General features: G+C 59.1%; 1 protein-coding gene across 2 annotated transcripts in view; it reads right to left on the bottom strand.

Moving 5' to 3' along the window:
* The window catches only part of ZFPM1 (zinc finger protein, FOG family member 1), a 75,133-nt gene that overhangs the window by 29,272 nt on the left and 21,413 nt on the right, over window positions 1–24,448 (bottom strand). For both annotated transcript variants that reach the window (XM_054588825.1, XM_054588826.1), the window contains exons 2-3: window positions 15,379–15,507; window positions 12,395–12,520 (exon numbers count right to left, since the gene is read on the bottom strand). In XM_054588825.1, coding sequence (XP_054444800.1) covers window positions 12,395–12,520; window positions 15,379–15,507 — 255 coding nt within the window. The remainder of the gene's footprint in view (window positions 1–12,394; window positions 12,521–15,378; window positions 15,508–24,448) is intronic.

Below are 24,448 nucleotides of genomic sequence, written 5' to 3'. Positions count from 1 at the left end.
CATGGAGCCTGAGAGCCACAGCTTCCTGGGTTCCCCAAAGCTGGAGGACTCATGGTGTAAACTGTCTACTTAAAAAGGTAACTGTCCTGGTCTCTGGGCCTCAGTCTTCCCACCTGTGAAGTGGGGAGAGGAAGCCCCTTCAGTTCCTGGGCCCTGGTACTTTGGTCTTGGGAGACCCTGAGGCCTGAGCACGGGGGTCAGGGTCCCTGACTCTCCCTGGCCCTGCCTCATCCTGTAGGCGGGCTGGAAGCAGGATGTGTGATAAGGTAAAGAAAATACCTCCTGTGCAAATAGCTTATCTGGTCCCTATCAGCCTGGGCGTCCTGGCCCCTGCCCCCTGTTTTTCCAGGGCCAGTACCACTGAGAGGGCCCTTCCTTCTCATCTAGCCTCCAGCTCACCACTTCTCAGGCCCCAGACTGGCCATCCCACCCTGCTCCCTCAGACAGGCTGGGACGCGGTCCGCACAGGGCCCCGTCTCTCTTCTGTAAATGGGCAGGTGGGGTGTGGGTGAATGAGGGTCTAGGCAGAGGCTGGGTGGTTGCAAGGGTGAAGGGAGGGCCCACTGCTGAGGCACCAGGTACAGCCCCCAGCCTTGTCCCACCTGAGGGACAGCAGTGGGCACCAAGCCTACACGCTCGAAAATATTATGACACTGCCATTGCCTATGCGGGGTGAGCCCCTCAGGGGTTTACCAAGACCCTTCCAGAAAAGGCACCTGCTCGCCCTTTATGAGCACCAAGCACCTCCCATCTGCTCTGCCCACAAAGGAGGCAGTTACACATGGGGAGGGAGGCTGAGACCTACAGGGAGGGCTCTGGCCTGCCCACAGCCCCACAGCTCTAACTGGGGCTCGGCCCCCTGCCCCAGGGTCCCCTACGGACAACCCAGCATGGGGCAGGTCCCAGGAATTGTTAAAGCCCCCTCTTGTGAAAGCCGAGCATTTTTACCACACTATGCAAAACCGGCAGACACTTGTTTTCATGGTTCCGGCCAACTCAATCCTCAAACCTCCCCGCGCCATAGGGACTGGTATTGTCTTTTACAGGCCAGGAGGCTGGGGGTCAGAGAGGGCCTGGCCACACAGTGAGGCAGGTGGCTGAGCTGACGCCCAGGCCCCAGACCCTGTCCGGTGCCCTGTCCTTCTTCATGGCCCTGCGGGGTGGGGAGAACAATGACTGGGGCAGGGCAGGGCTGGGGAAGAGAAGTGAGGACTGGAGTACAGAGAGCCTTGCCCTGTGCGCAGCAGGCTCGGGCCCCCACCCCAGACACCGCTGAGCCTCTGCTCAGAACTCTTGGGGCTCCCTCCTGGGCCCTGAGTGGAGTGCTCTGCGGTCCATCCAGCTGAGCGCATGGCCAGGCTCCCCGGGGGTCCCTGTCTGGGGGCATGGTGCTTGCTCCCACCTCCACTCCTTGTTCCGTATCTTGTCTGCCAAGATGATTGCCTGTCCCCTCTAAGACCTAGCAAGGTCCCTGGGCCTTGGGGTGGGACACACAGGATTTTGGCAGAACCAGAAAAGCTCAGGGCCTGGGGAAGGGGTGGGCAGCAGTGGGATTGCCCCATGCCAGCCCCAGGTCTGCTGTTGCTGCCCATGGCCTTTGGCGCTGGGCATGTCTGACCCACTGTGTGTGTGGGGGGGGGATGCCCATGCTGGTGGTGCAGTGGGGACATCTGTGAGGAATTTGCTTCTTTTAGAATCATTTCTCTTCTTGTAGAAATTCTGCAGGCCAGCAAAAATAAATAAATAAATAAATAAATAAATAAATAAATAAATAAATAAACTGGCTTGCTATCTTCAACACAGCATGATGACTATCCTTGCCACCCTATGCCTGTCCACGCTGAGATTATTTTTCTGGGATAAATTCCTAGAAGCTGAACTGCTGAGTCAAGGCAAGAGCATCACAGTGCCGTGCAGGATCCAGCCTGGGCACCTGAATGTGTGAGTGCTTTTTTTGGAAGTGGGGGTAGGTCCCCGGAGCCGACTGTGCCCAGCAGCACCAGGCAGCAGGGGGAGACTTGGGGACAGACATGAGCACTGAAGCTCGGGGAGGCTGGAGAACAGCCCAGGAGGGCAAGGGGCACTGGGACGCCCCAGATGGGAACCTGGGGACAAAGCCCTCCCAAGAGCTCACTGCCGAGGGCGCTCGGGGATGCTGTGAGGGACGGAGCTGAAGATGTGTGGGACACAGGAGTCCGCCTGGAGGGGCAAAGGCGGGCTCTGGATGGGAGGGAGCAGGGGCCGAGGCAGGCAGGGTCTCCCTCCCCACTATGACACATAATAAGCCCCCGAGATAGCATCGTGCCTCATTTCAGGCCCCGCTCGGCCCTTTCGGGCAGGATATGACCAGCCCTCGAGCCGATGGCGGCCCCTTTGTCCCATCTCCGGGGACCGATCTTATCGGCCACGTCCACCGCTGCCGTAATGGAAAAACGCAGTGAGGAAATCAAAAGTTACGCACAGAGATAGAGGAATAATAAATAAATAAATAAGGAGCCCAGCTCGCCTGGCAGGGGGAGGGGCTCTCTGAGAACAAAGTGTTAAATCACACGGGGAAGGAGAGTGGGCAGCCGGGCCTATAGGGTCGGTGGGGGCCTTGTTCCTATCCTGGGTCCGAGAGAGCCACTGCAGCTCATCCAGTCTCAGTTTCCTCATCTGTCAAGTGGGTGTGACCAAAGGAGCCCACTCCTGGGGCCGAGGGAGATCCCATGACAAACGATGGCCTGGCACGAGGGCAGTGCTGCCTATGACCGACAGCAGGCTGTCTATCTCTCTCCGGCGCAATGAGAGCCAGCTGGCCCAGGGGAGGGAACCGCCTGATGGTGACCCTGACATGCCCCAGCTGAGGCTGCATGAGCCCAGGGAGAGCTCAACACCATGCCCTGAGGACTGCAGCCCCACGCACCGCGCAGCCTTGTGTGTGCTTAGAGCCACCACATCGCACGTGCTCCCTTCCCGCCGCCACCTTCGGGCACCTGAACATCCTGTCCCTGACCCACAGAGGAGCAGCTTGAGCCCGGAGAACCGTGAGGGGGACCCAAGGCCCCCAGCCAGAGAGGTGACAGCTGGATGCCAGGTCTGCCCTGGTACCAGTGTGGGGTCTGTGCCAGCAAGGGGTAATGGGACAGCAACAGTACTGGTGACAAGGACAGTGCTAGTGACAGTGAGAGCACTTGCAAGAGTCCCAGGGTAAGCACAAGCAACAGCAGCAGCGAGTGACAGTACTAGTCCCAACAACAATGGTAGTGCTAGGAAAAATGACAGCATGAGCACTGGTGCCGGGAAGAGGGACCGTGCCAGCAGCAGCACTGGCACTGGCACAGGAACAGTGGTAGTGGCGGCAGTAGCAGCTAACCCGCCGTCCGTAGGGGGTCCTCTGTGTGCATCAGGGGCCCTCTTCCCAGGAGGCTCAGAGAAGTAAGCTGAGATACCCTAGGCAACAGGGCCAGGCTGTGGTGGGTCTGAGTTTGGGCCTAGGAGAAGAGGGAGGGAAACTTCTGGAAGGAGTAGCCAAGGCTCCAGGGGCTCCCCAGGTGGGGGCAGGTGGACCTGCACAACACTGATGTTTGGGAGAGTCAGGCCAGGCAAAGGCTGATGCTTAGACACACAGCCGACTGGCGGGGTGGGCTGGCTGAGGCAGGAAGCCGGCGGGAGGGCGGAGGAGGAAGCCAGGCTTGATTAGCACCCGCAGCCAAGATAGGCTGCCCTGGCCACAGATAGGCGCTCCCGGAAGGCCGGTGAGGTCAGCGGGCAGCATGGGCAGGCAGCCAGGCCTGGACCCCCGAGACACCGGGACAGCCAAGGAACTGGGCCCCAGCCACGCTCCTCGCTGGGCACCCGGCTGCCCACTCACCCTCTACCTGCACAGTGTCCACACCCTCTGAGGAGAGGCCCTGGGAGCCCCGGAGAAGCCCCTGGGGCTGGGCCAGGAGAGGGTGGGCTATGGCCGCTCCCTGGGAGGCGAACGTTGGGCTCAACTCTCTCAGCCTCCCAGTGGTGGCAGTGAGGCAGCTGCTCAGCCTTTTTGGGGTTAGTTTCCATATCTGTAAACAGGGAGGCCAGTGTCTGACACCAAGTTTCAGGCTCAGCTTTTTCACGGGTCTCCCATGCTCACCCTGAACCCCTACAGTCCATTCCTCTCATGGCAATTCAGCCAACAGCCCTCACTGCCTCCTGCTCTGTCCTTGTTTCCCTGGCCAGTCGCCCTGCGTGCAGGGTCTCTGCACCATGTACCCCGTGGGGCCGTTTTCCTGGATCGACTGAGCGCTCTGTGCAAACCCCTGAGGACGAGGCGCGGCTCGGCCTCCGCCCCCTGCCCACACCTCCATTCCTGCCTGCATTCCCTGCTTGGCCCGCGCCCCTCGAGCGCTGCTCCCTGTGCTGTGGGCTGTGGCTGTGAGAGGGCAGCAGCTGGTCTGCTTTGCTCACACTGTGTCTACAACAGGGGCTGACACACAGGAGGCACGCAATAAATAAAAGTGCAAGGGAGTGGGACAATGGGCTACGCTCCTTTGGAGTAGTTGGATGGGATGGTGGTAGAGTCTTGCCAAAGAGCCACCCGTTGACAGCCTGCTCCTCCCACATCTTCTGACCACCCCCCAACCTGTGACCCCAAGGCCTAGGTGGGGGCAGAGGTTAAAGTCAGAACTAGGCCAAGGGGCAGCTGCCCCTGGCTGGGCTGATGTGGGTGCCGAGTGGTCAGCTCTTCCGGAGTGAGGAACTGCTGAACACAGTGAGAGGCTTCCCAGGGCTGAGGGGGCCAGCTTTGTGCCCCAGTTTCCCCACCAGGTAGAGAGGGCTTGGGTGGTCTTACTGCAGAAGTCCCTCTGCACCAGGCTTTTCTGGGGTGCTGTGTGTGGCCGAGTGCTGGTCCCTGGGGCAGTGCAGAGGCAGCATCCACATGGGCCAGGCCAGCCACTGAGGAGAGGCCATGGGCTCAGAGCCCTACCTCGGCCCTGACCTGTGGGTTCTGCCCAGGGCCTTGCTCAGATAGGTGGGCAGTCCGAAGCTTTGGTGGTGGCTGCAGGCTTAGGGTTCAAGTTCTATCCTACCGGGGATCGGTGTTCTGGGGAGGGGCCATTAAAAGAGCTTGGGCCCTGGGGGTGGTGGGCAGCCACGGTATCCATCAGTCAGCCAGCCACCCCTGGCCTCTGCTGGCCAGAGTCGGTGACCTCTGAACTCTGTTTCCAAGACAACCACTACAGATGGGGCCCCCTGCACTCTGCACTCACTCCAGACCCAGCTGAAACGCTCCGGCCTCCGGGCTCTTGCCTGCCCTGTGCCCTCCATCTGGTACACCGTCCCCAGGCAGCAGCCAGTTCCCCTCACTCTTCTGGTCTTTGCTCAAACATGGGCTCACTGAGGCCTACTCTGGCCACCCAGTTTAGAATTGCTCCCCCTTCTTTCTCTTATTCCAGAGCCTCGCCCCCTTGAACACATGACTTTTTTACTCCCTTATTATTTAGTCTGTCTCTCTGACTAGAACATCAGCTCCCTGGGCGCCGGGACTCTGCTGGTACAGAGCAGGGACTTAAGATACATGTGTTTGTGGAATGAATAAACAACCACCTTCCCTCCCTTGCCCACGCCTGGGCTGTAGCCCCCATGCCCTCCTGGTCCTATGGGCTGTGTCACCCCAAAAACACACCTCCATGAGGGCGGGATTGACTCTCTCTGCCGGGACCTGCATTGTGCCCAGCCCCCACCAGGTCCTTCCCACCTGGGAAGGAAGGGTGGCCCACTGCAGGGGCACACAGAGCGCTCCTCAGGGTTCCGCTCCGTCTCCCCGAGTCTCGACTTGTTCAGCTGTAATGTGGAGAAGTCAGGATGGTGTAGAGCCCCCTGGAGCACCTGGTGTGGACCCCCTTCCCTAGGAGACCCAGAAAGAGGTGGCTCCTGACCCAGCCCCGGGTCTGGTCTCGAGCTGACTCCAGGTTGACCCCTGACATCAGCTACCGTCCCCCTCCTGTGGCCCTCCCCTATCTGTTAATCTAAGACAAATAGGCCTATCAGGCCGCAATGCCAGGCCCGGTGATAAAGCAAAATTGCTGAAATGATTTTTCCCACCCACACATACCGAGTTGGCGGGAGGGGACTTGTGGCCGGGCAGTATCGGCCCATCTCCCAGGCTGTCCATCAGGACAGGCCGTCCTGCCTCCGCCGCCTGCCCGCCCACTGCCCGATAACAAACTTTGAGGTTTGCATAGAAACTCCAGGCAGCAAGATTAGTCAGCCGAGCACGGCCCAGATAGTCAGCCCTGCGCCCTCGCTCACACTCCAGGGTGAGGATTCCCAGCTTGCAGCAGGCCCCACTGGGGACCCTGGGGTTGGAGGACCAGGCTTCAATCCCTGAGCAGGAAACGGCTGACAGACGCCTCCCCCAGCCCCTCAGAGTAGCCGCTTCGCTCCCAACCTATTTGCCATATGGCCGCTGACCAAATACCCTGCTTAAAACCCTTCATTTTATAGCCAAAAAAATGGAGGTGTCTCCCCACAGTCCATGGCATTGAGCTCAAACCCTGACCCACACGCGCACCCCATCCTACCTCTCCCCAGCTCCACTGCAGTCTCTAACGCCCGAGCCACACTCACACTTCATACCTCAGGACCATTGTGCATCGCTAGCTCCTTGCTTGAACAGCCTCGTCACAACTCCAACTTGTTCTTTAGTCCTCAGCTTGGGGCTGGGGGAGGGGCTAGGGATATGGTGCTGACCTGGCTCTGAGCACCCGGCTGTTCCTCTGCTGACCTGCAGTGCTGTGGGAGCATGGCCACCCCACCCATCACTCCCTCCAGGGCTGGGGATGGGGCTTGGGACAAAGAAGGTGACACCACTACTTGAGCAGTTGGATTTATTTTGTAAACAGAGGTCACCAGGAAAAAGCTCTAGGCCCTGAGACGCTGGGTAAAGGGGGCCTCACTCCTGGGGCCCTGATCACACAGTCAGGCCAGGAGCAAGGTGTGGAGGCAGAGATGGAAGGTGGGCACTAAAATGAAGCCTAGAGACACCCCCCGCCAAACAGGCAGCGCCCTCTCCGAACCCAGTTCTGTGTACACTGGGGGTTGGGTGACCTTGGCCATGCCACTTCATCTTGCCGGGCCTCAGTTTCCCTAATTATAAAATGGGGCTTAGTTAATAGCTGCCTCGCAAGACTGCTGGCAGGATTAGGAGAAATAATAGTCAGCTCAGGATATACAGAAAATCAGGATATACAGAAAGCGTGAGCCAAAGCGGTTCCCACTGGGTCATGCCATGCTCTACAGTCCTTCTCTTCCCCATCCCCATCCCGTGCCCCTCTCTCCTGAAACTGGGCTCCCAGACAGAGGCTGTGGGGCCCAGGGGAGTCCACCCATGACTAATGGCCCTGGCTTGTAGCGGAGCAGAACCAATTCACCCCTGGAGTGGGGGACGAGGAGGTGGTGGTGACAGACTATGGGCCCTTGTGGGGACTGTTTGCCCCACAAATGTCTCAGTTGCTGTCCGGTCTGGGACTGGGCACCGGTTGCTGCTAAATGTTGATGAGTGAAAGGTGGGTGGCAGGTGGTCCCCAGCTCTGCACCCCCGTCCCTTCCTGTTCTAGTTCAGCCTCTTCCTGCCCAGCACCAGTCTGGGGACTTGTGACAGGCCTCCTGCCCACCCTGTGCCCACCCTCATGATAAAGCCAGGCTGTACAGTCTAGCAATCAGTCCTGCCCAGGAGGCTGCCCCATTGCCCACGGGCCTCTCGCCGTGGTCTTCTCGCCGTGGTCTTCTCGCCTTCTCACCTGGTCCCCACCCCCTACAGCTCTGCCCAGTTGGCTTTATTTTGTAATCAGTGGTCACCTGGAAAGAGTTCCAGGCCCTGAGACACTTATGGGTGAAGGGGACCCTGCCCTTCAGGCCCTGATCACCCAGCCAGGCCACTGGACTGACTACCCACCACCCTGACCACTAAATGTGCCCCTGGCCACCTCCTTCCTTCCTGGGCCTGTGAAGCTCAGGTTGCCCTCAGAGCCACTCTATGTCCCCAGAGCTGGTGGGCAGCCCTGTAGGCCTCCTGGGTTCCATCCTGCTCCCCAGCAGGTACGGCACCCACGGTGAACAGCCCTGCACTCAGTGTCCAGGGCATCTGGACAATGCTGCCTCCCAGGCACGCGGACAGAGAACTAGACAGAGACTGCCCTCACTGACGTCTGCTCTATGCTGGGAACAGAGGGTGGGGGCGGGATGGGAGGGAGGTCAGAGGAGTGAAGCCTTCTCTGGCCACCCCCAGGGGGCACGCCACCCTGCCTCTGTTGACCAAAGAGCTGCCCAGTGGGAAGAGGCCCTGGAAGGCTCTCAGGGGGAGGGGACCCCACACCCGAGGCCCCCCCAGGGGTCCAAACCTGGACCCAGCCCCACACACTGCAGCCACTCCCTTCATCTCTCTTCTCACGACCTGCCAGGTGGGCAGGCTGAGGCCATGCTGACCGCCACTGGACAAACACGTGGGCAGGGCCATGAGGTGGGCGAAATTCCCAGGACCCCCACACCGTCAGATGGGACCCTCGGGGCTCTCAGTACTAATGGGGGCCTCTTGTCTGTCTGACCTGTTGTTTCTGGATGTTAATGGAGAGGGGAAGGGAGAGGAGGGTGGTGGTGGGAGGTGCCGGGACGGGACTGGGAGAGGGGGTGGGACATGAGAGGGTGGAGCCAACCCCAGGAGCGGAGAGCTTAGAAGAGCAAAGGGAGGGGCAGCGCCCTCTCAGAGAGGCTTTGGGGATTACAGATTATAGCTCACATCATTTGCATATCAGAATTTTAAACAGACAGCCTCTCCAGCAAACAAGGTCATTTCAAAGATAAAACTACTGAGTTCTCCTTCATCTTGCTGCCAGCCCCCTTTCCCTTTGAACTGGGCTGAAGGCTCCAGCCAGGGCAGCTCCAGGCCAAGTCTTCTCCAGCCCTGGGGATGCCTTACCCACTGCAGGCTGTGGCCCCCTGCCCATAGAGGCCGGGGCGGGTCCCCTGCTCTGCCTTTTTCACTTGACCACTTTCCCGTGGCAGAAAAGGACCCCCTCTGCTCAGATCCCACCCCAACGTCCTCTCCCTTGGGACCAGGCCGCATCCTCCTGATTCCTCTTCTCCTCAGGCCCTAGGGCCTCCTTGCTGGGCCTTGATCCCACCTCTGAGCCTTTGCATGGGGCTGTGCCCTGTGCCTGGCACCCTCCTCTCCCACATGCTCTCAGCCCTCCCTGTCCTGCTGGGACCTCCAGGGTCACTCCCTGGGACCCCTTATATCCCACATACCCCACAGTTCAGGCTGGTGTTGCCTGAGCTCCGTGAGGGTGAACATCCCTGGCACAACCAGCGTTCCTCCAACACTCTCTTGGGGCACCTCTGCTCTCAGCCTCACCCACCCCGTTGGCTCAGAGAAGGAGTTGACAACCCAGAGACCATACTGTGGTATCACTGCAGAGCTGGGCCGCAAACCCAGCCTGGACCCTGGGCTCTGTCTGACAGGAGATCTGGCTCTGGTGCAGCAAGGGCATCTTGGTGAGAGGTGGGTATGGCATCTGTGGGGCACAGACGACCGCCACCCATAGGGGAGCGAAAGGTGCCACTTCCTGCTCCACAGCCACAGAGCTTGGCTGGGCCCAAGAGCAGAGTTCTGGTTGTCTCAGACCTCAGCTTCTCCTGTAGACCCTGCTGACGCCCCCAGGCCTGGTAGAGTCCAGGCTGCCAGGGCGGGATGACGGCCCCGGGCCTGACCCTGAGGCGAAGGGCTGGCTCTGCACCAGGCACGGCTCTCTCCTCACAGCTTCTTGAGCAGCCGGCACTCTCCTTAGCTCTCCTGGGCACACGAGGAAACTGAGGCCCAGAGAAGGCAAGTGGGCTGCCCACACTTACTCAGCAAAGTTTAGACCCAGGCTGGGCAGGCTGACTTGGGGTCTGTCCTGCAGTTCTCAGGGCAGTATGGGGGTCCCGCTCTGAAGCAAGCCACCAGCCACTCATGCAGCTCATAACTTTAGAAAATGAGAACAAACACCCGAAACGCCTCCACAGTCTGATTTTGGAGCTTCGGAGTCAGCAGGTATCGGCCAGCGGTCGGGAGAAGCGAGGGCAGGGCACTGGTGGGCCTGGAGGTGGAGTGGGAAAGGGGACCTCACTTGTATTTGTAGTGCGTGGGGGGCCTCCTGGGAGGAGAGGGGCGGGGAGGGCTTCTTTCTGCCCAGTGCTATGGGGTGACTCTCGGGGGTCCTTTTGGATGTCTGCTTAGGGCCCTGACCACTGGAGGCAGGGCAACTGCGGTACCCCCAGCATGCAGCTGCAGAGAGGGGCCCTGAGGCCCAGCCTCTCCCCTGGGCTGCCGCCGCCTGGGTCCCAACCGGCAGACAGCAGCTAGAAATGTGCAGAGGGCAGCCGGCAGGGGCTGCAGCATGTGTGCTGAACCCTGGGCTCTGTCAGGCGGCCAGCTCCCACCCTCATGCAGGCCAGATGGGGAACCAAGGCTCAGGCCCAGTCACTTGCCCAAAGCCAGAGGGCATAGGGTATACTGTGGTCCAAGCTGCCACCCCCATCCCAGAGGGGACAGGCGGCTGGTGCCCCCAAGCTTGCCTTACAAGCTGCCGGTGAGGGCAGGGGGCTGTATTTTCCCTCCTACTTGGGGTCCGGGGACTAGCTGTGGGCCACGGATCAAGAAACAGGGAGAGAGATGCTAACACACGACAGGGAGGAGGGTTCAGATGAAAAGAGGACAAGAGAGAGGGCCCTGGACTTGCAAAGACTGACAGGACTTGCAGGCAAAGGTGGTCAGGAACTGGTTGCCCCTCTAACCTCCAGGCGGTCACTGCTGGGCAGTGCCCTTGGGGACACCAACCCAGCTGGGCCCCAACAAAGCCCTGCTGCCCCATCGCTGGCACAGGCGGCCCCTGCAAGATAAGAGCCCACTGGGCCTCTTTGGCTTCCCCGGCCAGCCGATAAGTGGGGCCTGCTTGGGGCCTGATAGGGGGTGGCCACCACGGCGGTTGGCCAGCGGCCGCTTATCGGCCCATCGCTGCCCACTTCATATCTGTGGGAACTGATAGGCAGCCCCCCAGCCCCCAAGGATGCAAATAGCACAGGAAGCTCCTGGGTGTACCCTGGCCCTTGCCTGGGATCAGGTTCCGATTTCCAGGGGCCTCCGTTTCTCTGTATGCGAAATGGGCATGATGAAATTGACACTCCAGGGTGGACAGGCACCACCTGGGGTGATAACTCAAGCTGGTGCTCATACACACACACCTCTGGCGCCAGGTGGCAGGTCCAAACCCAGCTCTGCCACTTCCCAGTCGGTGACCTTGGACAAGCCCCTTGGTCGCTCTGTGCCCCTCTGCCTTGGCAGACTTCTCCGAACCCCCAGCAAGGTGAAGCCCTCACCATGAAGCTTCTTACCACTGGTCATGAACCTCACTTGTATTATTACACCCGTCTGTGCACATGCTCCCTGAGGAGGGTGCTCACAGATGTTTGGTAAACAGCATGTGCTCAGTAAGTGCTTGCTGTACCCACAGATGTGTCTCCTTTCCATCCTTCCAGTCACCAAGGACCACGCTCTCCCTCCTTCACCCCGCCTCCCACACAACAGCCCTTGACGGCAAGCAGTACCTGTGCCTGCAGGTGCAGCCCTGCCTAACCCTCTGCACGCCACCCCGTGTCCCTGAGCTGAGGAACCATAGAGACAACGACATTCTTCCTTCTCTTCACAAACGATTAGACTTGGAGGGTCCAGAGAGAACACACAGGGTGGGACCTCCAAGGTCAGAATTCCAGTTGCAAATTGGAGGTGGGTAGTGATCATCGGCCCATCCAAGACCATCCTCAAAGACACTCCCTGTGGTCCAGGACCAGGTAGTCTGCAGCCACCTGCTGCCTCCCAGCTGCCTGGAGGCACCTCAGGGGCAGGGGCAGAGGCAGGGGCAGGGGCGGGAGCGGGGGCGGGGCAGGCTACCCTGCACAAACCTGAGCGCCTGTACAGCTCTAAATCCCTAGCCCCGCTAGGAAGGTCCTCCACATGCACCCACCTTCCTCTGCCCTGGCTGTTTCCGCCTCCTGGGATGCCTCTTCCTGCCTGCACCGCCTGCTCCTGATTCCCAGCAAGACCAGACTCAGCCTCCTGGGAATCCTCAGGACACTTCCGTCTGCCTGAGATTCAGCTCTGAGCATCGGCACTGCTCGGTGCTTGCCTCCTGTGATATGACTGGCCCCACAGGCAGGCTGGACTTTGGAACAGACACAGCCCAGGCCTGATGGGTTGACACCAACCTCTCCAACCAGCAGGCCAGGCCTGTCTCACGTTAGCCATCAGAGTGGTCAGCTCCCAGGATTCCCAGAGGGCTGAGCCCTGGGGCCATCCTAGAGAGGCAATGCTGCTGGCCGTGACCACAGACATGGTTACCTGGCCCGCTCCAGGGGCTGCTGGCTTCCTCCTCCAGGCTTGCCTCTGGCTCCTGCTCCTCCGTTTCCTTGGGGCCTCCAGGAGAGGTGGGGTGCGGTGTCGGTGGTGGGGGCAGGGGATTAGCTTCTGCAGAGACGAAAACACCATCAGGCCCCGCCAAGCTCTGGGCACCAAGGTGCCTGACTACTTGCCCCACCCTGTGGCCAGGAAGGACACCGAGGCCCAGGTGGGTGAGCTTGTGCCTAAGGTCACCCACCCCTACCTAGGCTTGCTCTAATCGGGGAGGATCAGACACCTCATTTTCCCCCTTGGCCTTTAATACCTCTCATCCCCCTCATTAATTGTAGTAATAATAATTGCTATTCCAGCTGCTGTTAATAATTAGAGTGCAGGATGCCCTACCAGGCGCGCCCAGGCCAGGGGCCCGCCCAGGCCAGGCATAAGTGTGGGCTCCGCCTCCCTGGTCTCCTCTGGGAGCAGCTGGGGGCCTCTCCAGCAGGCCCTGCATCCAATTCCAGCCCAAAGGGCATATTTGCCTTCCCTGCCAGCCTGATAACCACCTCAGCCCCCAATCGATGAGCTCCCATAAAAGCCCCCCCTTGGTGACGTCACGCGCCCGGCAGATTATTAATACCCAAGATAAGGGCCATGATTAACATCAAATAAATCAATCACACAGTATAAAAGTCCTATTATTTTTGGCTATAAATCAACGTGGCTGGCATTTGAGCTCCAGCCACAGAGAGGGAGCTGCGCTGGGCCCGCCCGAGAGGCAGATATTGCTCCTGCTGCCTTATCTCGCCCATCGCCACGTTATCACCACGGCCTGTGCCAGGTGCAACCCCGGCTGTTTTTTTCCAGCTCCTTCCCCACCCCACCCCCATGCGGCCCCAGTTCCCAGATCAGATAAGGGGCACTGGCACCCTAGGAAAGCCACTGGGTCCAAGTCCACCAGTAACGAACCACTTGCCCTTTGGCAATTCCAGGCCCCCGCGAGGCCTCCCCATTAGTGCACAGCACCTAACAGTAATGGTAATGGTGACAAGGGGCCCCTCACACACTCCCTCAGGCCCTTGGCCACCCCAAAGGGCTCACGCCCAGTTACAGATTTAGAAAACTGAGGCTCAGGAAGAAAAGGAGCTTGGGCTGGGGACCAGCTTGGCGGGGGAGGCTGATGCTCCACTAAGCACCATAAGATGATGACGATGATGAGGATGATGATGATGGCAGCGGCAGAGATAACAACAAACTGGAGCAGGCGCTAGAGGCCAGGTTCACGATCCCTTTACATGGTCTGGCCGTTCCTGGTGAGCTGAGGGTGACGGGAGCCCTGGACTCTGGGTTCAACTCCCGTTGGCCCAGCCTCCTCTCACGGCATAGCCCTGGTGACTCCAGCTGGCCTGCTGCTGGGGAAAGGGATGCAGGGGCCAGCAGGAGGAGGCTCAGAGGATGCGGCTTGTTGGGCTTTTGGGCCTGTGGTTGTTCTAGGGGAGACCCTGACGCTCTGAGACTGGGACCTGCTCGGGAGTCCACAGTGAGAAGGAACCTCCCTGCCAGGGACTAAGGTCTGTCTGGTGTATCTGCCTGCCCCTCTGCCCCTCCTCGGCTTCTAGGCCCCCTTCCCCTGCAGAACTCTCCTGCTGTCTACTCTCCATCCCACCTCAGGGCCTTTGCGCTGCCCAGGGAGCCTCCCCTGTGCACCAACAGCATGGGTGGCTCTACGCATCCTTTGGGTCTCTGTTCAACGTTGCCCTCCCACCCCGCATCTCTGCTTCACTCCAGTCTTGCCCACCCACTCACCACCCTCCCAAATGGTCCAGTCTGTGGCTGTGCCCCATCAGACTCAGGCCGCATCATGAGACCTGAGGGTAACTCAGCAGGGGCGTGCACTCATGGTACAGAATAGTAACGGGAGTTAAATCTCCACCCATGGCCCTGGTGGAGAATCCCGGGGGGCGGGCAGAGGGGAGGGGCACTGGGGCTCATGGCAGGTGGCTCAGCCAGAGTCCACGCACCCTCATCCTCCTAATACTAGCTTTCAACCCTCAGTTTCTTCTAGAAAATGGGTGAGGGTGCTGACCTACCCCAATGCCTCTGCCTCAGTGAGGTCCCTCCTACTGGGAGTCTCTGGGGGTCTCTTGGGGGTGCAGCTAGCCCAAGAGGCTTCCCCAGCTTTGAGGCCCCACCGGGGACCTGTCCTGAGCAGGCCTCCTGCTGTTGGGTTAATTCACCCCTGAGTGGAGGGCTGCCCCTCCTTCCAAAACTTGTCCTCAGCTTGAGAAATTTGTCCCACCCTCCACTGGGGAGACTGCCACCAGGAGGGCCCCAGAAGAGAGTCCAGGTGCCTGGGGTGGTGTGGGGTCAGGTGGAGAGACTGGGGGAATCGGTGTGACTCTAGACCTCGGGGTCAGATCACTGCTTAGATGGTTAGGCTATGTGACCCTGGGCAGGTCTTTAACCTGTCTGGGCCTCATTTGCTCAGGTTCCAAATGGGGTGACATGCCTAATACGAGAAGCTGCTATGTACTGAGCACTGTGTGTGCTGAGGTAGGTTTGATAGGCATGCGAGGCCTTGCTGCCCCATTTCATAGAGGGTAAACTGAGGCTCAGAGGGAATACAGCTTCTTCAAGGTCGCTCAGTGGCCCGTAAGACTCGTTATCTAACCCTGGACTAGACGTTCCCCATCTGTACAAGGGGCTAGACTTCTAAGGCCCTCCTGCCGAAGGTGTGCATGCCTCCTCTCCCTCGTTACCCCCAGCCCCCCAGCCCCTGTGATCAGGCCCCCTGCTGGGAGCCACCTGGGCTTCTCCTGGCCCTACCGGGTATATCAGTTCGCCCACTGATACACCCAGCTCAATGCTACTTCACAGGTGTGCGAACCCAGAAGGGCTGGCTCCCATGAAGTCATAGGCAAGGATGTGAAAAGGTGCAGGGTGGCTCAGGGTACCAGACCCCGGCCTACTATATCCACCGCTCAACTCACCTGGAACGGAAGGGCTCAGGGGCCGGGGCCCCTCTTTGGCCTCAGGCTCGGGTGCTGCCGCCTCTGGCTCCGGGAGGCTGATATCTGCGGCCTGGGCCTCTTCTCCAGCCTCCATGTCTCCAAGGGAACCTGCAAGCATAGCCCAAGGAGAATGATGAGGTTCTGCCTCCCCATGGTGCACCCTGACCACCCCATGGGGTCAGAGGCCATGAGAGGGCAGCCATCAGTGTGGGGGCTCCCTCTGGGTCCCCCAAGACTTGATGTGTAAACCTCACCCCATATCAACCCAACCCCTGTGACAATTCCAACAGCTGGGGGTCACTGGCCTTTCTGCCCCACCTGACTTGCCCTACAGCCTGTGCTAGCCCAACGAACCGCTTTTGCCAGGACAATGGACACAGACTCTCCCTTCTGCTCTGCTCCAAACCATGGGGCAGCTATGGGGACTGTTTGTGAGTCAGGGAGCCCCCTGGAGGTCACACGACCGCCATGGCCTTCCACGCCCCGCAGGTACGCACTTCAGGGCTTTGCAGAGCCCTGGTGCACATTTACAGCCCCTGTGGGTGACCGTTTCCTGGGCCTTGCAGAGCTGTTTCCTCTGCCCGAGACCCCTCCTCCAGGAAGCGGCCTGTACTCAGGTTCCAAAGCCCGAGAGCTCCTTGAGTGTGGGCCCCAGCGTCCAGCACATGAGGCGCTCAGAGAAGCTGCTTAAAAGAATAAACAGCTGATGGGGCGCAGGTGAGCACACTGTTGTCCACAGTCTACCTCTGGGGGCTAGAGAGCCATAGGCCCAGGGTCCCCTAATTCCTATCCCCCCAGAGTCTTTTACAGGGGGAGCTCCAGGGAGCCCACCTTACAGGTGAGAAGGCAGATGGGAATCCAGGTGATCTGACCGCAGACCAGGCCTGGGAGGGTGTTGAAGCTGGACCCCGCAGTGCCCCTGAGTACAGGCCAGGGTCGTACGCAACATCTGTTCTGAGGTCAGGCAGGTGGTGCCAGTGGACAGAGAGAACACTGGTGACCAGGTGTCCCTCCTCATTCTGCTCCCCAGATCACCCAAGCCCCGTCTATCCCTGTCTCAGCCTGGGTCCCAAGACCAGGTCTGGGGTGGGGTTGCCTCCTATCCCAATCACGGGTTTTTTCCTTAATCTTTCCTTCCTCCGGCCCTTCCTTTCCTTCCTTCCTTCTTCCTTCCATTCTTCCTTCCTTTTTTCTCTCTCTCTTCCGAGAAGTCTTAGGTTTTCAACAAAATTGAGAAGAAAGTACAGAGATTTTCCATATATTTCCTTCTCCCACACATGTATAGCCTCCTCATTCACAGGGATGACACTTTTTTTTTGGGATCAAGATGAACAGCAGGTTCTTGAATAACATCATTTACTTATAATGTTGATGAGATGCTGTAGCAACCTCACTCTGGTTTTATATCAATTAGCCTAGGGAAACTTGGTTGCATTACACTAAGAGTCACAGAACCTATAAGGGATGTCACATGAGGACTTACTGTACCTTCCCAGGTTCTTTCTCTGCAGCTACCTGCCCTGCCCCCTCCCACCAATCATCAGGGAGATGACACTCATCATCTGGGTATGGCCTAAGGGAGGGTCCTGACTCATGAACCCCAGCCATACAGCTGGGGAGGGGACTTCTGGGCCCAGGAAACTGAGCCTGAAGCATCCTGGCTCTCTTGCTGCTCAGGCAAATGAGCAAGAAGAAAAGTCTAGAAGCCATGGCAACATCTGTGAATTCACATGTCAGAGGTGCCTGGTGGAGCAGAGTGGGGCTTGTTTTGACAGGAACAGATGGAGCCTGAGTGAGGAGGAAGGGGAGGCCACTTCTCAAGGGCCGTTGAGCTCCCGGTCCTTAGAGGCAAGCAAGCAGCGGCAGAGGGAGACTCGTTTGGGATTCATACCTTAGTGGCTGGTGGGTCCTGACTTTTGTATGTCATGACCCCTCTGGGAATCTAATGAAATCCAGCACTTTCTTCCCAGAAAAACACAGAGAGGGACCAAAATGTGTTAAGTTCCAGAAGGCTTCTCACCGAATCGCTAGTGTCCTCCATCCTGATGTCCTTACCCTCCAGCTTTGCCAGGGTTTTCCAGGGGTCAAAGAAGCTGGGGGGTCAGCTGATGGAGGCAGACGGGGCCTGCTGACTCTTCAGTGACTGCCCAGCAAGTAACAACTGTGCCACCTGCCAGTGTCCAACATGGGCCCCAGAAGCTGGCTTGAGGCAGCAGGTCAGGGAAACCCACGACGCTATGACAGAATGAGGTGGCTGAGTTCCCAGGCTTCCTTTCAAAATCTAGCAATTTACATGGAGCAGGGAGGTGCAAAGCTGGTTTTCTCTTTGCATTTCAGCTCACCTCTCTGACCACACACAGGTGGGTGATGGCCCGCTACAGCAGTGAACACTGAGGTGTCTGGCGGGGCAGACACCTCTCCTGACTTCCGCGGACATCTGAGGGCAGACGCTGTTCTAGAAAGCAGAGGTGCTGGGACCTCTGGACTCTCTGGGGACTTCCAGGCCAGTAGGGATGTAGTCAGACAATAGACAGGCCCCAAACCGAAACAAGAGAAATTATAAATGTGCTGAGAGCAAGGGAGGCAACTGAGAAAAACAGTAGGCAGCAGATCTCAGAGGGGACGGCGCGGGGACGGCGCGGGGACGAGGCTGACGGCGGAGGAGAGGGCAGAGGAAGCGGCTTGTGGAAAGGCCTGGAATCCAGACAGGTCTCTATATGGTAGAGGAAGGAGGAGGGGTAGTCAAAACAGAGGAGAGTAGGGCCGACCTAGAGGCAGGGGTGGGTAGGGGGCAGGGGAGCAGGTGGATCCTAACCCTGGAGGCCCACAGAGGGCCTGCGCAGGATGCAGGGTCATTTCCCAGCTGTAGTTCTCTGGACTTAGCTCCTGCCTCCCCAGCCTCCTCAGGACACCTCAGAGCTATAATTACTCAGACCACACAGAACCAGCCCTAGGCTAAGCCTCCGTACCCTCGTCAATGTGCCCACACAGGCAGGCTCTGTGTTGAGCTGGGCACATCCCAGACCGGTCAGACTCGTGCCCCTGGGACAGGTGGGAGGCCTGACCTGCCGTAACCTCCCTGGGCACGCACCTGGGCAGGAAAGCACTGGATGCAGTGGAGGTCGGCCTCCGATCCCTCTCCCACAGTGTCGGCCCCGACTGGGCACTGCCCGCCACTGTGGCCAGCACGCAGTCCCAAGGTTGGCCCCCTTGCTGGCCCTTTTCCAGAAGCCCTGGTAAAGTCTGTGGCTCATTCGGAGCTGGAGGGGTTGCCAGGGAGCTATGGCCCCGCCTGCTGAATGGCTCGTGAGATTTCAGGGCCTCGGTTGCCTGCCCTGGAGAGTGGGTATGAAGGGACCAGGGCACTGGGGTGGGGGTGACACTCCCTTCCCCACACCTGCCAGGACCCCGGGACAGCAGCCCCCACTCTTGGTGCCTCACCCAGGTGGGCCTCAGACACCCAGGGAGGCCTTGGGCTCCCGTTGGGTCCATTTATGGGAGAACAAAGGCGTCCGCTCTGCACAAAGGCGTGACAATAAGCGTGAAGAAAGAGGCTGCCGGCTGAGGCAATTTATTCTAATGCCACTAATTCAGTTCCAGCACAATTAAAACAGCTCTGATAATGCAGGAGACAACTGCCAACCAGCAAATCGCTACAAGCCCACAACCAGAATGCAGCACCGCAAATTCCACCTCACACCTGCCTTGGTGCACAGAGAGCGTGTCACATTGCCCCCGCTGAAGCCCCTCTGACCACCCTGGTTCCCCCTGGGGCTCAGGCAGGAAGGCTTCTCAGCTGGCCGTGGTGATTGCTGAGACACTGTGCTTTCCTGGGCGCCCTGTGCTAGGAAAGAGCCTGCCTGGCCCCTGTGGGACCATCTCTGCCCAGAGACCCCAACAACTGATCTAGGCCAACCCACAGCCAGGCAGGAGGTGTCCTTGCTGTGTGGCCTCAGACAAGTCACTCTACCTTTCTGTGCTCAGTAACGACACAGCTCCTACCCTACAGGATGAAACGTGGCAACACCTGTATCCGAGCTTAGCTCAGGGCTGGCACACAGTATGTGGACCCCAAACATCAACCGTCATCAGTTAGCTACCACCACCCACCACCTACCACCCGGCAGGGCCTGAGAAATGGTGGGTGGCAGGGCGGGGTGTACATTTATGATTAAGTACTATCCTGTGCTCATTTTATAAATGTCCTCCCCTTCCTGTAACCAGGGCTGTAGGGGTGGTGGGAGCCAATCCACAAAATACCCCACCACACATCAAACCGGAATGGTATTTCCTCTTTGCCTGCGCAGTTCTACGCTCCTTCGGGAAGGTGTGCGTGGGGAGGGGGTTACAAGACCACCACAATGGGAGGAGTGGTGGCAGAGGACAGTGGGAGGGCAGTGGGCGGGCAGGGCCCTGAGGACGGTCATGATGGGTGAATACACCTCCCAAGATGGAAGCACAAGTCATGCTTACCTTGCAGATGAGTAAACTGAGGCCCAGCAAAGTGAACTGACCTGTTCATGGGCCGGGGAGAGAAAGCAGCAGTGGGGGGCAGGTGAGGCAGGAGCCTCCTCCAACAAGCCACCCTTCCGGACACTGGCTGAGGCCATGGCCCTTCTCGGCACGGGGTGCAGCCCCATGCTTCTCATCCTGTGAACCACCTGGGGCGAGGGCGAGGCTGGCCGCGTACCCCGGTGGGGTCAAGAGGCCAATGCCCAAAGCTGAGCACCTGTCTGGGGGAGCCTGTGGAGGATGCCGTTGGTCACCACTGGCCAGGGCAGCACTGGGCATGGGCCTCGCTGCCCAGAGCCCCTCGGTTATCACGGTGAGCAGGCGCCACGCGCGACGATCTGTCTCCTGCTCATTAAGCCGGATGCCGAAATGGAAATGAAAACATAATAGCTATTTGATTGGGGGTGAGATATTTTGCATATTGGCTCAGCGCTGATAGCGGAATTTCATCAACTCCCTTTTTTCATGCTTTAAAACTGAATTACGGAGACAGGCTCTGTGCAGAGGGATGATCCCAACTCCTTCCATCCCGAAGCAGGAACGATTAACGACCCCCTCCTGGCTTTGATGGTAAGGCGGCTGAGGGGTCCTTTTGAGTAACTGCCTTGAAGAAAGCAAGAGCTGGAGGCTGAGGGGACAAAATTCCCCCGGACATCAGCCCTCAGGCAGACCTTCCAGGTGGGAGCAGATGGAGGTGGCCTGAAACACGGGACGGAGTTCCCTCGGGTCCCTGCAGACTGTACCTGTGTCAAAGAGGGGCAACTCTGACCACCCCCCTCCAGGCCATTGGAAACGTGAAAGAACCAGGGCAAAGTCCTAGTGAGCCCTGACCTGGATTGGGTCTTGACCATGGCCCAGTGCGGATCTTCCCCTTAGGCCTGCCCACTGCCGGGGTCATTTATGCCTCTCCGGGGAGACCCTCTCTAGTCCCAACCTACAGGAAAGGAAGCAGAGGTTCAGGCACCTGCCCAGGTCCCCTTGCCATGTCAGGGTGGGATTCTAAATGCAGGCTGGCAGGCTTGGGGGCCAGGTGGACATTGGCAGGTTATGTGCCCCCTTCCTCCCCACCACGTATCCTGGTCTGTCCGGGGAGGTGCAGAGCTAGGAGAGGGGTACCAGGGAGACCCTGGGGTGCAGGTGGAGCCGGGCTGATGGCTTATTCTCAACCATTGTTCCTTCATTCACTCACTCACTGATTCACTAGCCCAGTTCTTCACTCACTTATTCATCACTCATCAAACCTTTCCTGAGCCCACTGAGTGCCTGACCCCTACAGGCATTGAAGACCCTGCAGCAATTAAGATGTAACCCCATGAAAGAAACATGAAAAATGCAAGTGCAGTCATGGGTACAAAGGAGAGGGTGCCAGCCGGGGAAGCTCTCTTGGATGAGGCAACAAATGAGTGGAGACCTGGGGCAAAAGGAGCTTGCCTGCAAGTAGGTCCCGGAAAAGGTATTCCAGGCAGAAGGAGCAGGAGGACGTTGAGGCCGGTGACCTTGCGCAGGCCCTGCCTCCCTGAGCCTGTTTCCTTGCTGAAAGCCTGTGATGGGAGCAGCCTTCTGTCACAGGCTACGGTCAGGGCTCAGGCAAGGTGGTGCCAGTGGGCGCTGAGCACAGGCTTGTGGTTATTATTACAACCGTTATTATTTCAACTCTCCACAGAGGTGCCACCTGGCCCTCTAGGGGTGAGGCTGGGGGTGACAGGGCTGGGGGTGCTGAGGGGTTGGGGCCTGGGGAGGGGAGTGCAGGCAGGAGAGGAAGACCTCCCCCCAGACTGGCAGAAGGCCTAGCCTCCTGTCTCACTGGCCCTGGACGGCCAGTGGGCGGGAGGGGGCTCGGTGCTGCCAGGAGAGAAACCCTGGCCTCTGGGTGGCACAGTGGCCAGATAAGGCCCTGATAACAGAGAGAAAATAGCAACAGATTCAGACTTTCCCACCGCTGGGCAGCGGGCAGCTTGGGCCATGGCGGGGACACAGAGGCAGTGGGGCCAGTCCTGTTCTCCCTGAGGGAGCTGTGCTGTGGGAGCTCCGGGCGACAGGGACCTGGTCATTTTGGGGCCCAGCAGATAAAACTGGGTCTGAAGCTTGACCTCTAGGCAGGAGGCAGCGTGACCTCTGGTGAGGCTCTCCCTCCCCTGGGTCCTGTCGAGCACGACTGAATGCTCTTAAACCCCTCATCAGATAGGAGGTCTTTAATCCAGCATGTGCATGACAGACAGGGAACCCAAGGTGCAGCGTGCAGGGGCAGCTGGCTGCTCTCGCCCAGCACCCGCCTGTCAGCGGCACCCCGCAGCCTGCAGCCCACTCTCACTGCCCAAACCTCTCATGACCAAGTGACTCGTACTTTATGCACAACTCTGACAAGCAGTTCGCAGCTTTCCAGGCCCAGGTGGGTGGAGAGAAACAGGTTAGAAGAGGGGAGTGCTGGGCAGGGCAGGGACAGGGCAGGCTCAGGACCAATCCCAGAGCAGCAGGATGGAGTCCAGCATGTGGGGCTCTGGTGAAGGCAGGGTATCCCCAGGGCCCCAAGCAGAGAGGCCGCAGACAGTGTGGGGACTGGCAAGGTTGGCTTGTGCTGCCCATGGGGGGCAGGGGCTGCCCAGTAGGGCTTCTGATAGGAAAGGGGCCCCGGGGAAGACGAGAGGGCATAGATGATAGGTTCTAGGAAGTTATCAGGCCTGGGAAAAGGGTTCACTTAATCAGAACTTCTTCAACAGCTTCTCTAGCCCGAACAAAGGCAGGTTTCTGGACCACTGCCTCCTAGGAGCTCTCAGCAGCAGAAGGGGCCCACAGGAGGAAGGTGGAGCTCTGCGGTGGCCTCTTGGATACCCAGCCAGGCCCCGGCACCGACCGTCCCTCCTGGCAGGTCCTTTCATGCCCACTTCCCACCAGGATGCTGAGGGCTGACACAGATGCCGCATGGAGCCTGGCAATCTCAGCGAGTCCATCTCCCGCCCAGCATCCCCCTAACTGTAGCCTGAAGCTGTCCGCTCCTCTCCGCGACACTGCCAGTGTGTGGTCTAGCGCAACAGCAGGTGCCCTTCGTGGGCCCCAGCTCTTCCCTGCTCCGCCCCCTCCCCCAGGATGTCAGCCAAACCCCTTCCACTGCCCTGGCCCTCCAGCCACAGGACAGGAGCCCATGCTGTCCCTCTGCCAGGTTAAGGCCTCCTTACCCCTCAGCAAACTCTTCCTCCCGCAGTCTGGGTGTCCCTGGAGCTTCATATTGATTTGCAAGTCATTTGCACAATTCTCCAGGGCGAGCAGAGAGGGGACGGGGGCAGCTGGTCAGCTGATGCTCCCTGCTGGCCCCCAGTGCCCCGAGGGAGGTTGGAGGGTGACCCGCCTGTAGCCAGTTTCAAGGAAGGCCCTGCCCCGGTAGCCCTAATGCGGTGTGTCCCGTGTTAAAGGACTGCGTTGATGGCCAAGAGGAAGAGGGTCCCAAGGGAGCGCAGAGGGGTCTCTGGAGCCTCAACAGGTGTGAACCTAGGAGGCGCCCACAAGCCCCTGGTGTGGCCAGCCAGCAGCTCTCATCAACCCAGGATCAGTCCCGATGACAGCTAGGGCGACCGCAAAGAGGATGTTGGCAAGATAATCTTGGCTTATTTGAGTGGGCAGCCTGCTCCTCCAAGTGTAGAGCGAGTGTCTGAAACTCTGTCTGTTCTGGGGACCTGGGACCAGATGCTCTCCCACACTGATGCTGTCTCTGCCACTACCCCGACCGCACGAGTGGGCCTGGGGCGGGGGAGACGTGGGGACTGAGCAGCTTGACACTCTCTTTCTCCACCAAGGGTCTGCCAGATGCTGACTGGATGCACCCTGCAACCGGGAACTCTGCTCTTGCAGAGGTGCAGACATCTGAGTCCTAGACCTTTGTGCCTCTCAGGTCTTAGTGTCCCCGTCACAGCTGTGAGTCTCATAGCTCGGCCAGCCTCCAGGCCAAGCCCGGAGGTGCTGGCGAGTGCGACAGTCCCAAGTTAGCCAGGCTGGAGGAGGGTGGCTGGCTGCCATCCCAACACACTCTGGGCCATCCGAGGGCAGAGAGATGCCCTCAGCATTAAGCACAAACTTGCAGTGCCCAGAGGGTGCCAAGTAGGAGCCCCATGCTCTCTGGGAACACAGAACCACGCTCCCACGGACAAGAGCTGCTGGGACTTACTCCAGCTTCTAACAAATTAAAAAGATCTTATGGAGATAGAATTCATATACAGTAAAACCCATCCTTTTAAGGCGTGTTTACTGAAAGATGGGAGGGACAGTCATATGTACCCAAATAAAACCCAGGGCCCCCTGTGACTCAGTCTCATGCAAAGGGACTAGCATCTTCCTCGTCAACTCTCCCACGCTCCCGGCCAGCCAGCGCCTCTCATCTGGGCCCTACTCCCAGCCATGAGCCGGGTCCTTGTGCCTTTGCCCTCCCTTCCCACACTTGAATGTTCTTTGTCCCAACTTCCCTCTCCCTTCTTTCAGGTCCCCTCTCCTCACACCCGCTTTCCGACTCCGTCACAGGTCTGGCAGCTGGGCTGGCTCCCATCCGACC

The sequence above is a fragment of the Pteronotus mesoamericanus genome, unplaced genomic scaffold (assembly GCF_021234165.1).
Source record: "Pteronotus mesoamericanus isolate MK-2021 breed Mesoamerican mustached bat unplaced genomic scaffold, CSHL_Meso_final scaffold_165, whole genome shotgun sequence".
NCBI classification, from domain to species: Eukaryota; Metazoa; Chordata; class Mammalia; order Chiroptera; family Mormoopidae; genus Pteronotus; species Pteronotus mesoamericanus.
This window is presented reverse-complemented; position numbering and strand designations above follow the sequence as displayed.